The 15,632-nt window shown below is 31.2% G+C and overlaps 1 protein-coding gene across 5 annotated transcripts in view; it reads left to right on the plus strand.

Moving 5' to 3' along the window:
• The window catches only part of LOC139987929 (uncharacterized), a 71,405-nt gene extending 58,495 nt beyond the window's left edge, over positions 1 to 12,910 (plus strand). For all 5 annotated transcript variants that reach the window (XM_072004753.1, XM_072004751.1, XM_072004752.1 and 2 more), the window contains one exon: positions 11,546 to 12,910. In XM_072004753.1, the coding sequence (XP_071860854.1) occupies positions 11,546 to 11,843 (298 nt within the window). In that variant the 3' untranslated portion in view covers positions 11,844 to 12,910. The remainder of the gene's footprint in view (positions 1 to 11,545) is intronic.
• Positions 12,911 to 15,632: the final 2,722 nt, after the last annotated feature.

Consider the following 15,632-nt stretch of genomic DNA (forward strand, 5'->3'; position numbering starts at 1 on the left):
TATCGATAAGTTGTATTATACAAAGCCGTCATCAGTGGATATGCACGTATGACAACGAAACGTTTGATGTTCAGCAGGAAATTGTGCTAAAAGTTTTTGATCACTGAAGTACTGATCGAGTCGCTGAAAATTACAATAACTTGAAATTTTTTCTAGGCATAATACTGTTCCGTTATTCATTAATTTTCTGTTGTTCAATAATGGCACGAAGCAGTACGAGAACATTTTTATGTTAACTATAATCTGATCGGATCATATTAAATTTAATTTACTTTACTCTCCAAATATGAATAATAGGTTGATTAACCACTATTATATTTTACTATGGTATTATATATTCTTCATAGGAAATATCCAAATGATTTATTTGTCTTTATTTACGTCAATATGTGACATTGAAATGTAAACACAATGGAACCTCCATTGAACCGTTTCATGAAGAACCAAAACGCATTAGATAATCGAGACTTAAGTTATACGCGCACTAGAAAGAAAAATTAAAAATTTATATGCACAATAGGCATGTTATTTCATAAGAAATACAATTGCTTGTTTGTATATATATATATATCTCTAACATATCACAATACACACATATATAACATACACATCTATTTATTATTCATATACATATACAGTTGTATCTACAAGTGTCTCATTTTAATCTATCCACACAATTGTCTCATAAAATATTCAAAACATGTTTCAGGTAAAATTTACTTTCTTTCAACGGGGACATCTTGTGATGATGACAAATCTTATTTAAATAGGTGTGTCTTCGAAATATCAAGGTGATCTTTGTCTTTTTTTGAATGGAATTATACATTTCTTTATACACCATTCAATGCATATTTTAATTCTGCTCAAAAAGTTATTAAGATATTTGGGTCGAAAAATATTTAGTTTAAAAGACATTTTAGCTTTAATGTTGTAAAACTTATCATATAAATGATAGGAAACGAAAACGCAATACTTTTTTGTTTATGTTTTCCTTATCCTTTATATGATAACTTCTGCAACATTAAAGATAAAATATCTTTTAAACTAATCATTATTCGATCCAAGAACTTTAATACTTTTTACAGAATTAGAATGAGAATCAAATGACGCATAAAAAAACATATAGTGGCATTTTAAAAAATAAAGGTTATCCTAAATTCACAAGAGGGCGTCCTCCTATATAAGATTTGTACCCATCACAAGATGTCCCTGTCGAAACCAAGTAAATTTTATTTGAAACATTTTTTTTTTTTCGAATATTGAATAGTTCAAAAGATAATTGAGTGAGTAAACCACAATGAGATACCCTGTATATGGAAGCATCTTCTTCACGCCTAATTTTTAATGGTTTTCATTTAGCTTACTTTTCTGTTTATCTGTTTGTCTGTCTGGAATTTTGTAAGCGAAATTTCACCCACTTTCCGAACAATTAGAAAGCTGAAATTTAGAACACATGTTTATTTCCGATGACAATATCACATAATTTTAAGCAGTAGACAACTCTTTTTTTATTGGAAAGAGTAGCCTGGTTAGCTGAGGTGAAATCTGAAAAATCGTTATATCATTATATATCTTTACATCAATGTATATTGTCAGATGACAGATAATGATTAAAAAGTAAAAAATAAAATATATAAATTAACAAAATTTGAAAAGTTAATGAAAAGAAGAAAATAATTTTCTTAGTCAGGTATCATTAAATAATTGAACGTAATAATAATATATAGTGGAATCTGTGTATGTTAAGCATACGCGGCAATCATATAATAGGCATCACTTCTTTGTTGAACTCATTTACTAAGAATAAAAACCTGACAAGCTCATATTAGTTTAGTTCTAAACTTCTCAGTATTTTAACACTTTCGGAGATCCTCTATTTCATTAGATGAAGTTCGGATTCATGAGTCAAATATTCTTACATTTTTACCTCGTAATGATTAGAGAATTGTCTTCCTCGCCTTCATTAAAAATTTCTTCATCCAAAAAATTCATTCAAGAGAATAGAAGAGGTTGGAGGAACATAGAATGCGTCGCAAGGTTAAAACAATGAGCCCGCCTGGTTTTTATTTTTAGTAATATAAATTCACTAATTGAATGATACCTATTATAGAATTACTGTGTGTGCTTAATATATACAGGTTCCCTTGCCTTATGTAATATAATATATTAATACTACAATCAATTACTTAATGATACCTGCTTAAAGAAATTAGTTTCTTTTCAGTGCAATTTTAAATAAAAAAAAATCTTTTACTTTTTTTATTTATATGTTTTGTTTTTATTTTCAATTGTTTGATTGTCTAAACTATTTTGGATAGCAACGATTATCTTGCTATATTCTAATTTGTTCGTCATTTTATAATATTTCATATGATGGGCAAATTGTAAAATTTCCTGGCCTTCTGATAAGTTGGTCGATTCGATATATATGAAATAGAAATTTTATGTTTCCAAAGATGAAACTATAATTTTATAACGATATTCTGTTCAACTTATAGAAGACTTCTATCAGGGGTTCGCACATGGCCAATAATATGTATTGTTAAATGTAATTTGATAATAATATTGTCAATCCATTTCAATCTTTCTTAGAAACCGTACATGATCAATATTATTGATACAGAGTATTCCAGTAATTATGATACAATTAGCAACGGGCTGATTATACGTGAAAAAATAAGTCAAAAATATATAAAATTTTGTTATACAATACTTTCGAGAAAATTGAGTTTGATATATTTAATATACAGGGTGCGATCGGATAAAATGTACAAGCGAGCACGAGGTGATTGCTTATGAAAAAATAAGAACAAAATATGGAATAAAATTTTTTCATTTAAGGTTTAGTTTTCGAGAAAATCTAATTTGAAAATTTATCAGGTATACTTGAACATGGCTAATTCGTAATCTGATTAATGATTGAAAATTATGATTAATGTAAAATTGAGTTATTCGTGATTACTGATTACTGATCATTTGATTATACTGATTAATAATGAGTAATCATTGACTAATGACTAGGGGAAGTAATAAAAGTTGTAATCAATGGTCATGATTACTTTAATAATTATTAGTCATGAAATGATTACACTTAATGATTATGACTTAATCATCAGTTAGCATAATGCATACGCTGCTACAAATGCACAATTATAAACAGAATTCACTGTAGTGATACCGGAAGTTTGCCGTAGATATTTCGGAAAATAAGCGAGTTCAAGCCTTATAGGTATAGGAAGAAGTTATTCGAAGTGTCAGTTTCTACAACATATACATACAAAAGTCATGGAAATCGGAGTCTAGTCAGTGTTTCTATAGTTTCACCCAAATTACTTACTTTCATATTCAAGTAGAATACGCTTTTATAATATTATAATTTATGTGCTTTCAATTTTTTTAATATTATAGCATATGAGAATAATCTCTCTACAGGAGCTGATTACATAAAATAAAAGCAATTTTTATCAATGGACATTCGTCGAAAATATCTAAATTTCGTTATTGCTCTCACATGAAATAATGTCTAATTCTGTCTTAGAAGTAGAGAAATTTGTGGTTAAAGTCACAATTATTCTCCAAATTGAAAAACTCATTGTACAAATTATTTTCTGGTCCTTTTTGGAGAGATTTAAGTCAGAATTATTTTAGCCACTATGGTTTTTTAGAAAAGTTAGATTTTCTTTTTGATACATTTATACTTAAGATAACCATATCCTTAATATGTGGGTGTGATAAAGCTGGTATTGCAGTTTTCTGAGCTTCTCCAGTAGGAAAAAATAAATATTCATTAAATCTTACTTTCATACTGTTTAAAATTGCTTCTAGAAGTGACTTGCAAAAAATTCACTCAAAATGTATCGTTTTTTCAAGCTTTGCATGTACATAAAATATTCATGGTATAAAAATACCATAGCATTATGCTCGCCTTGGATTATATAGTAAGTGATAACAAAAAGTTTAGTATGGTTTAAGTATTCCTCTAGATATTGAAATCCTGATTGTTCAGTGGATTTTTTATATCAAGAGTTCTGTATAATTCGCTACTTTTTTCTTAAATATTAAAAATTTGGCATAAAAAATCATACAGGCTGTTCCATCTAGTTTATTAAGAGTATGTCCTAAACTTCTTGATTTATTTAAGCAGTTTTTGGATGAACTGTCATTTTCCATACAATGTTACATTTCTTGATGGTTTTATTATTTACGATTGCTAATTCTGTTGACTTTTGTAAAATCTTAGTTGCATCAGCAGTAATACAGAAATTTAACGTATATGAACCCTGTAAATGATATTGTTATGATACTGTGCAATGGAATGATTAATAAACATGAACGTTGATTTACAAGTGCCCTTCTTCCATTTTTGTTTTCATTATGAGATTCAAAGCTATCACTAGCATGTTCCATTTCATTCAAGACCTGTTCAGAATTATTTATATATTTTTCTTTTATTCCAAACGTTTTGTACGTTTTAACAAAATTGTAATTGCCGTTTGCTAGATTAGAATATATTTCGTAAAACAACTCGTTTATTCCAATTGAAATGTAAATTCCACGAAAACTCCGGGATGTTAAAGCCACAGATATTCTTTCTAAATTATTACATATCCAGTGTGCGATAACCCCAAGAAAACTGCTCTTCCTACTTGTCTATATATCAACGATTCTGCGTATGAACTACACATGCTCTAAATTATATTTTATTTCTTCATAATAATAAGTATATATTCATTCTCAATCCATTGACTAAGATAACGACGGCTTATAACAGGCAATCTACATGCCGATATATTTAAATCGTTGAATATAACTAAGAAAAAAATCTATGCGCCTTGATGGTATCATTAAGACTAAGAAATATTTGATAATTGTGCATAAAAGGGGCTACACTTAGTTTTGATGAAATTTAAATATGTTGTAAAATTCATCATTCTGAACAACTTTTTCCTATGTCTATAACCGCCGGTTTCGGTTTTAGTTTCCGAGATTTTGGCAAAAAACTGTTACTACTATTGTATTGACTCTTGCCTCTACATGCACATCCATGGCAACATATACATTTGCACGATGTTACCATTTATCTACTGTTTCTTCATAGACACATGTGCATAATAGGTAAACTAGTCGAAAGGTACCTCAAAAGGATAGAGTAGAAATATGTTATAAAGCACAATGGCCGAAGTTAGAAATGCAAGGTTGTCTAATGTGAAATTAAAAATTATACAAAAAAAGATCTCTTTTTTAACACACAAACCTCACATAGTTTAACGGCTACCTTTCGCAATTGCTACACAAACGCAAATCTTGTCGCAGTAAAATGAAAACATTGATTATCCCCATTAGATATAAATTAATGTTTTCAATTCAGCTACCTTAATATACAAAATTATATTACGTATCGGGTAATAGTCAGCGTTCCGACGACGATCACATCGATCAGTATTTTCATTTTTTTTAAATAGTAAGGTTTGAATTTGTGTAATTTTAAATAGTGGTTGCCGACAAGCGGCTGACGACACTTGCGAGATTTGTGCGTTCAGATGACTTTTTATATTTTGAAATTAGTTTCGAGTTAGTAAAAAAAAAGAAAAGAAATAAATATTGAAAAGTTTGGCCGTTATAAAGATTATCTGTCGGCCACTGTAATGTGACATAGAAACAATAGATAAGCGGTTATTCTATGCTGATACATATGTACCATGAGCGTACACGTATAAGCAATATACAATGTAGTAGTAATAGTTTTTTGCCAATATCTCCAAAATTGAGGTTGTGTGGCGGTTATACGTGTAGGAAAATTTGTTTAAAATATTGTTTTTACGACACGTTTAAATTTTATCACAATAGGGAGTGCAGCCTCTTTTATACATAATTACTATGTATTTAATATTATCTCTATCAAATTGGTCTTGCGTTAAAATATTCCGAAGTTTCTTTATAAATTTCCTTCAAATACTTACTTGTGGCCGTCCACACTTTACACGAGTTTTATGTGTCTTGTACTCCTACACTGTTTTTCCCCGTATTTTCGCTTCAAATGCGTGATAAAATTGAATGACCTTCCATAACCGCTCATTGCAATTTGCACTTTATACACAATACAATTTTATCAGAATTTATAGCACTTTCCCCTTGCAAATATTCAAAAAATTTTCCATCACCTACAGTTGGAAGTTTGACATGACATGAAAGTTACATAAACTCAAAGGTAGATACTAGCCATTCTGCAGGAGAGAATTGTATATATTACTATAAGACATTAAAATCACAGCGTAGATATGCTTTGTAGTGTTACTGTATTGCTGGATTGTTAACTGACAAGCATATAACGAGATTATGATTATACATTATGATTATATGCTAGAATGGATATCAAGAATATCAATCACATCTATTGAATCGGACAATTAAGTTCATAAACTGTGCATAAATTAATCACTCAATGGCTTAAAAATTATTGACTTATGATTGAAAACTACAAAAGTTATTCATGATTACTGATTTATCTTAAGAATGATTGGTAATTATGCGGAAAAGAGGGTTTAGGTTGGATTTTTGGATGAATTTAGGGATTCTATTCCCCCTATCTATCCCATGAAATCTTCCTCTATTTTACCGCGAAGGATGCAGGATAGCGTAGAATTCTTTCCCATTAAATCCCTCATAGTAGTCGTCTTCAGATGCGACGCAGAAGCCCCAGGAACACTGAACTCATGGGATCTAATCTACTAAACTAACCTAAACATACCGTAAAATTATTAGAATCGCAAACCTACACAAATGTATATGCAATTTCATTTTTAATCACTTATTTTGAAGTAAATTTAATGTAATAAATACCACTTTCATTTGTCATAACTTTTGAATACGATCGTTCCACGGTTCGGCACAGTGAATGTAGACTCATGACATTCTCTACAATAACATATATCGAGGTCAAGGTTATTGAAGTTGAAGCCCCCTTTCCTAGTTAACCAATAATTAATTGAGTAATTATTACAGTTACTATGATTACATTCAATAATCTATTACAGAAGTAATTATAAGACAATCAGCAACTGCTCAAGTCTGCTTGAAATCCCTGCTTCGAGTTTACGCTATGAATATTGATTAATAATATTGAACTTTAATCGCACTTAATCAATATTATTATTAATATCCTTACTTAGCAATATTGATGCGTAGTTCTTAAAATATTAAAATTGTCATAAATCTTAATCCTACAATATCGAGTGCATAGGATTAATACTATCGTCAATATGTATTTGGCGATATTGACAATATTAGCGATCACATGTCGGCTCCTGTAATGTTCACTGACATTAACTTACATTTTAGTGTGATGGAACATATAGTAACAAGAATTATTTATAATTCCTCTTTAATACCTTTAGAACAATTTGATGAGCAAAATCGGTGTCACACGTGAAGATAAAAATATTACCTCAATTTTGTTTGAATGGAACTTATCATTTACTAGGAGGGATGATGCATTACATTACATGGGCCTATTAATAGCACAGTCCTCAAACGAATATTTTTGTCCTTTAAAAATTTTGTTATAAATACTACAAAGCCGATATGAAATTGATTCTGAGATATGAAAATGATCATCTAACCCGTTTTGCTATAAGTAGTGTATATCTACATGGTAGAATATTGCCAACTAACATGTGTAAATGCTTTTGGATTTATTGAATTACCAATTACAAGAAGGTAGAGCTTATCATCTCCTAAGTCTTAGTATACGCTAAAGTAGTGCATTTTTGTCTCCTTTTTAATAAACTGAAGTTTTCTTCTTTAGTTCTAGTTTAGTTTCCTAGTTTAATACCAAGGTTTTGGACAATTGGTAACAATTGGTACAGACGTATCTTTTTATATCGTCTAGCTGTCGCATGGCCGACAGATAGCTTTTCTATTTGAATGAGTACTTTGGTGAATTCCATATCGATATTTAAAATTGTTCAGTCATATTTTACTCGCAGTACATTTTCCATCATTATTAATCATTGTTTTTGTAAAAATGTAAAGCTTTTACCTGTATAATCAGAACACTGATTGATGCGAATTCTCAAATAATTGGCGATCAGTCAGATTGCAACCGATCGGTTGATATCGCGAATCGTTTTTCTTTTTTATTATTTAATTTGTACTTTACAATTTATCCAGCTGGACATTTGGTAAATTTTTCTAGCTTAATTGCTAAATAACATGTGGATGGCTACCCCCAGCGGGATACCATCTTCGAGTTTGAATACTTTATTTCTTTAGTGAGGTTAGTGAGGTGTTTTCTTTTTAGTCTTTTTTCTATGACAGTTTTGCTCGCCTCAGCAGCCAGCTGGTTTGGAGGTGTTGTCGTTCTTTCCTTGTATTTTTTTGCGTACATGCTGATTTCTTCTTTGACCATTGATATTGTTCAGTCTTTGCGTATATCCTCGTTTCTGACATACCATGGGGCATTCACTATTGTTCTCAGTATCTTCGATTGTAGCAACTCTAGTTTATTTATGTGACTCATTGCTGCTGTCCCCCATAGTGGTATTTCGTACGTTCAAATTGATATTATGATCGCCTTGCAAATTTATAGTGTATTTTTTACGCTGAGTATAGAATTTCAACTAGTTAACCAGTACATCTATCTTCTTTTTATCTGTATTTTGTCTATTATCGATTTAATATGATGCATCCATGTAAGTTGCGAGTCTAAGTGGAGTTCTAGGTATTTAACTAGCTTTATTTGTGATATGTGCGTGCCATTCGATTGGATATTTGGTTGTTTCCGTTTTCGTAGTGTGAATGTAATATGGTTGCATTTACTGGGGTTTGCTTTTATTTGTTTATCTTGTCGCGATTTTTCTATTTTTATGATACGCTTTTGTAATAATGTGACTGCTGTTTATCGATTAATGTGTCTGACTAGTACAGCCGTGTCGTCCGCGAATGTCAGTATTTTGCTGTTGGTACTTGTTGGTATGTTGGCCGTGCATAGTGTGTATAATATTGGTCCTATTAAGTTAGAAAAATTTACCAAATGTCCAGATGGACAAATTGTAAAGTACAAATTAAATAATAATAATAATAATAAAAAAGGAAGTATTGGTCCTAAGACGCTTCCTTGCGGTACCCTGTCTTGATTTTATTTACTTCAGAATATATATCCTTTATTTTTACTACAGAGGTTCTGTTGCTTAGGTATGATTTGAGTAAGTGATCGATTTGTACCGGGAAATGTTTTTTGATTGTTTGTCAGATTGTTTGCTTTCATGGTTCACTTCGTCAAATGCTTTCTCGATGTTCATGAAGAGGGCTGTACAGTATTGTTTCTTTTCTATTGCTAGTAAAATTTCGTTGACGAGCTTGTGCATTTACTCTATCGTGGAGTGTTTATTTCTGAATCCAAATTGGTGATCTGCTTAATTAATATTTTTCTTTCTCTATTGTTGGTTTTAGGCGATCGTATATTATTTTCTCTAGTATTTTGGAAAACATAGGAAGTAGTGATATTGGTCTGTAAGATGCAGTTTGATGTGGGTCTTTGCCTGCCTTAGGTACCATTATGATCTGTGCTAGCTTCCATAGATTAGGAAAGTATTGGATTCCTAAAATTGCATTCAATATTATTGTGATTAAACGTACTGCTTCTGGAGGAAGGTTTTTTTCTAATTTTGGGGGGATTCTAATTTCTTGTGCTGTTATATTAGGTATGGTGTAGTGCTTGTTGGAGTACTAGTATTTTGCGCATCTTCTGAATGACATTTGGTTTTTCTGTTGTTAATAAAGTGAAGTACTAAATATGAAGTAAAAGTATTACAAAGGTGGTTGGAGAGTTCTGCAGCTTGCTCTTCGTTGCTTCTGGCCCATGTGTTGTCTCCTTTTCTGATTGCTAGAATTAGTTTTATTGGCTTCTTTATTTTGTTCGTGGCTTTCTATAGAGAGTAGTTGCCATTTTCATGCGCAGAGATTGTTTCTATGAATTTTGAGAATTCGTTATTATTATGATCTTCTATTTTATTTTTTATTTCCTTTGCAAGTTTGTTTAGATGCTTTTTGTTTTCACGTGTTCTATGTTTTTTCCATTTTGCTTTCGCTTTCCTTTTTTCTCTGATTTAGTGAAGGATGTCTGTTGGAATTATTTTTGTTTGCCTGTTGTTTGGTTCATGATTAGTAGTTGCTCATGCTGCTTCTTGTATAATTTCTGTCACTGTTGTTACTGGCTGTTCGATGTGTTCAGGTGTTTTTAGTGGAATATTGCAGTTGATTTTGCTCTCGATTAATTCTTTAAATGTTTGCCATTTGGTGCTTTATAGCTTGCTGGGTGGTTTCCGTTACAGTTATAGCATTTTACTTTGTTTATCTCTTCTGTGTATTGGCAGTTTGCTGTTAGGTGGTTTTCTGCACATTTGACACACGCTGGATTTCTGTTGCAGTAGTTGCAGTGTGTCCGTATTGTTAACACTGATTGCATTGCGGTATGTCCTTCTTATAACGAGGTGGCTCAATTGTTAGTATTGTGTTTAGGATTTTTTTAAAGTCAAAGATTTCTTTGTTGTTAAGTTTGGATTCAAGTTCTATTAGAAACAGTGAAAATGGATGTTTCGTATTACATCTGAATATATTATTTATTGTTATGTAAATTTATGAGTTTAATTTATTTTCTGTCGCTGTCTTTTCATTTGTCTTGTTACTCTTGCCTCGGCTTATCGCTACTATGTTTATAATCACGACCTTATCCATAATGAGACAATATGGTATGTACTTAACAGCGTTGCTTCGATTGTTTCAGAAATTCGCTAGTTCATCAATGTCCCACTGTACAAGTATATTGTAAATAAAGTTAGTCCAAAAAGTTATGAAACTTTGTCGTTTTTCGAGATAAACAGACGAGTTACAACACAATTCCAGAAATGAAATGTAAAGAAAAAAAAAAAGAAACAGAATGCAATAAAAAACATTTTAACCTTGAGTTTAAAGTCAAAATCAATTCTGCAGTTTACTTTTTCAACAGATCTCTATTAATCTAAGAATATTAAATCATCAGTATAAACTGTTCTTAGAAAACTAGATAAAGCGATGAAAATGAAGTAGGGTTTATATTAACCACGCTTTATCCTTTATTTTTATAACAAAACTCTTTGTAGATGAATGCAGAACAGAATGCGATTAACGACTGCTTAGCTAGGAGACAAAAGATTTAGAACAAACGAATGTTTTGATTTCGCTCCAATAGATGTAGTTTTTGATACCAATGTATTGTTCTAATTCCTTAACATAAACTATGACAAACATTTCTTACACCCTATATAACAAATCTAAAATAATATTACAAAGCAAGAATAGTATTAAAGATTCTAGTACTTAATATTGATATGATCATTTTTTGATAAGCGTAATGTTGGGTTTTAAAACGATTAATAAGGCAGTAAAAGCATGAAAATTAACAATACTTATTTTTACATATTTCCTTCAGCAATTATGACAATAAAAAAGAAGTATATGAAATGTGTGTAACAGTTGAATATTAATACCTAATTTTCATAATTTGTAGATTGTTAACAACATATCGTGCTTTGGAGCGACTTTCACAAAGCGAATTCAATTTAGATCAGTTGGAGGTTGTAGCGAGTGCAGCACAAACAGCTTCTGGAACTACATTGCTGGTCCCTGGAACAACAGGTACTACTGGACCTGCACTATTGGGACAAAAGGAACGAAACCATGCTTTGACCATTAAAGACGTTGAAAGAGAACGTGGAAATCAATTATCCAAATATGAAAGAAATATGATGATCTTTAATTGGCTACATACTCTTGACGATACTGCTATTGTTGACAGTACAGAATAAATTGTGTTAACAGTGCTAGATGCCGAAAGATTTAACTGGTTAAGGTCGTTAAGAGTTAAAACCACCCTAAAAAAGTGCAAGGGCCAGAAAATGTTTTATTTTAAATAAAAAGACAGAGAAAACACTTTGCCGTGTAAAGGGAGATAAAAATTGTGTTATGGTGGAAAATATATCCAGAATTCAGAGATGCCGCCCATAAGTGTAGCGATGGTTTACTAAACCATGGCACACGCAGATTTCGCTAAGTAGTTAATGATGGAGAATTATCTAATCGATTATGTAGATCTTTTGACCTCTGATACAGGGTTCTATGTAAATCTGACACTTTTTCCACCGACACCAGACATACATTTCACCTATAACAATTTTGAATGACAACAACTTTAACTGACTGACAGTATTAGCGAAATATATACAGCGAAATAACATTTTCGGTAAAGTCTGGTGTCGGTGAGTTGTTGTCGGTGAAAACAGTGTCGGTGATTTCAATGGGACTCCTGATATAATAATCTTGGGCGATTATAATTAACCTTTCCACTACGCTTAACATTAACATTTAATTACGATACATGTTATAAAAGTTTGTATCAAAGTATATTAAAATTCAAATTTCTCACAACAAATAACATTGAACAATTATTTACTCTTTTACGATTTAAGGCATTATTTTTATAATACATTAATATACTGAGTATAATTTTACAATCTATGTTCCGAAGTGCACCATTTAAGTTTCAAACATTTCAACGTGTGACGTCACTTGTACGCACTTACGGGTATCCCGAAACATTATGTAGTGCCAAATTGGTGTTGCGGTGTTCAAAAAGTCAAATAGATAAAAAAGGTTCCATATGCGAAGATGTTTCATTAAAGAACTATAAGAAATTAAGTATTTGTTGTCTGTTAAGCAGTCATACATATAAGACTGTTGATTTTGTGATTCTATAGATTTCTCATTGATAAACATATGACATTACTTTTTCAATTATTATACATATAATTTTGCGAAACTTCACAGCTATAATCGATGCTTAAAAATTCCTTTTTTTTTTTGCGATATACAAACTTCCATTTATCAAAATAGATTCCTTCGTGTACTGTTGACATATTACAAATTGTTAAAAATTGCATTTCGAATGCGCTCTCACACCTAAATCCCGTTTCTGATTATACTTTAAATATTTCATGTAACTTTATAAATAAAGATCAAGTAGTCATCAAATCAAATAAATATCTTTTTTACTCCCAACAAAATTTCAAATATCTTTTTATAAATTTGAGGTTGATGAATGTCAATATGGTTATTATACTCTATCACATCAGACTTTCGAAAAATAGAAATTTAAAGTAGAAAAAAAGATATTAGAGAAAAAATTACATATTTTAAAATAATCTATTTACACATTAAAAGACTAGTAATTTAATTGGTTAGTAGTACGCAATTAAATATAAGAAATGTAGCTACGTAATAGTTTTACACTATACTATATTCTACTACAGAAGACAATAATTATTTGAAAGTTCTTTATTAATGTCCCTTTATCTAGGTGTGAAAGAAATGCAATCTGTTGCTATTCTAAAAGAAGAAAAAATCAACAGTTTCATATTTGTTCAAAAATATAAACAGTCTATTTTAAAATTTCTTATAATTTCGTCTTTTCTTATACAATACAAATATTCTATACAGAGTGCTAGACTACAGATTTTCCACAACTTAAGGAGTGATTCTTGACATCGAAATAAGACAAAGAATAAAATGAGTTCGTTTCCGGATTTGTTTTTTAGTTATTGACAATTAAAAATTGGTCAAAATATCCCTGCACATTAGCAAATCTACTTACACGAACGCACGAGCAGCCAAGCTAAACAGAGTGAAAGTGTGACCAGTAGTGAATTTAGGTGGTCAAAACGTCAACGAATACTGCAAAATGGTAAAAGCTCCAAAATGCAACAACAAATACCGCCAATCAAAATAACAAAACAAAGGTGGAATATACTACATAAATAAAACTACAAATACGCTAAGCCGGAAACAACCAACTAACAAAGAACAGGAAAGATCAGCTTTAGCTTATAAAAGAAAAGTTGATGATGAAAACTGGAAGGTAGTAACAGATCACAAAAAGCGTAAAATAATACCAGGTACAAGCGCTGCGAAAATTTCAAGTACAGAAAAGCAACAGTGGCTATAATACATTCCACTCCGAAACTCTTTCAGCTCACTGGTAGAAGATGTGGATACGGACCCAAAAGAAAAAAAAACACAACACGTATCGTTAAACCACCACCACTCTGAATTGATGCCCAAATAATAGATCTCTTTATTGAACTATTAAACAACACTGCCGGAACAGAAAACTACAGTATAAAGCAATTAAAACTAGAACAAGTAAAAGTACAAACAAAAACTCCAGAAATATTTAGAAAAATGACGTAAGCATTAAAGGAGAAAAACGCTGGGTATCATACATACACGCCCCAAACATAAAAAAGCTACAAAATGGTAATTAGAGGACTGCATCCAAAAACAAACACAAAAGATATATGTGTGGAATTAATAAAAATCGGACACCAAGTAAGAACAATAAATAATATAACCAGATACTATACAAAACAGCCATTGCCATTATTTCTAATAGAACTTGAACCCAAAACTAATAACAAAGAAGTCTTTGACATTTAAAAATCCTAAACACTATTGTAACAATTAATAATAGTAACAAATAGAAACAGTACTGTACAGCCCTTTTCATGAACATCGAGAAAGCATTTGGCAAAGTGAACCATGAAAGCCTCTGACAAACAATCAAAAAACATTTCCCGGTACAAATCGATCACTTACTCAAATCATACCTAAGCAACAGAACCTCTGTAGTAAAAATAAAGGATATATATTCTGAAGTAAATAAAATCAAGACAGGGTACCGCAAGGAAGCGTCTTAGGACCAATACTTCCTTTTTTATTATTATTATTATTATTTAATTTGTACTTTACAATTTGTCCATCTGGACATTTGGTAAATTTTTCTAACTTAATAGGACCAATATTATACACACTATGCACGGCCAACATACCAACAAGTACCAACAGCAAAATACTGACATTCGCGGACGACACGGCTGTACTAGTCAGACACATTAATCGATAAACAGCAGTCACATTATTACAAAAGCGTATCATAAAAATAGAAAAATCGCGACAAGATAAACAAATAAAAGCAAACCCCAGTAAATGCAACCATATTACATTCACACTACGAAAACGGAAACAACCAAATATCCAATCGAATGGCACGCACATATCACAAATAAAGCTAGTTAAATACCTAGAACTCCACTTAGACTCGCAACTTACATGGAAGCATCATATTAAATTGATAATAGACAAAATACAGATAAAAAGAAGATAGATGTACTGGTTAACTAGTTGAAATTCTATACTCAGCGTAAAAAATACACCATAAATTTGCAAGGCGATCATAATATCAACTTGAACGTACGGAATACCACTATGGGGGACAGCAGCAATGAGTCACATAAATAAACTAGAGTCGCTACAATCGAAGATACTGAGAACAATAGTAAACGCCCCATGGTATGTCAGATATACGCAAAGACTTAAAAATTCCAACAGTCAAAGAAGAAATCAGCATGTATGCAAAAAAATACAAGGAAAGAACGACAACACCTCCAAACCAGCTGGCTGCTGAGGCGAGCAAAACTGTCATAGAAAGAAGACTAAAAATAAAGCACCCCACTGATCTCACCAAAGAAATGAAGTATTCAAAC

The sequence above is a fragment of the Bombus fervidus genome, chromosome 6 (genome assembly GCF_041682495.2).
Source record: "Bombus fervidus isolate BK054 chromosome 6, iyBomFerv1, whole genome shotgun sequence".
Taxonomy (NCBI): Eukaryota; Metazoa; Arthropoda; class Insecta; order Hymenoptera; family Apidae; genus Bombus; species Bombus fervidus.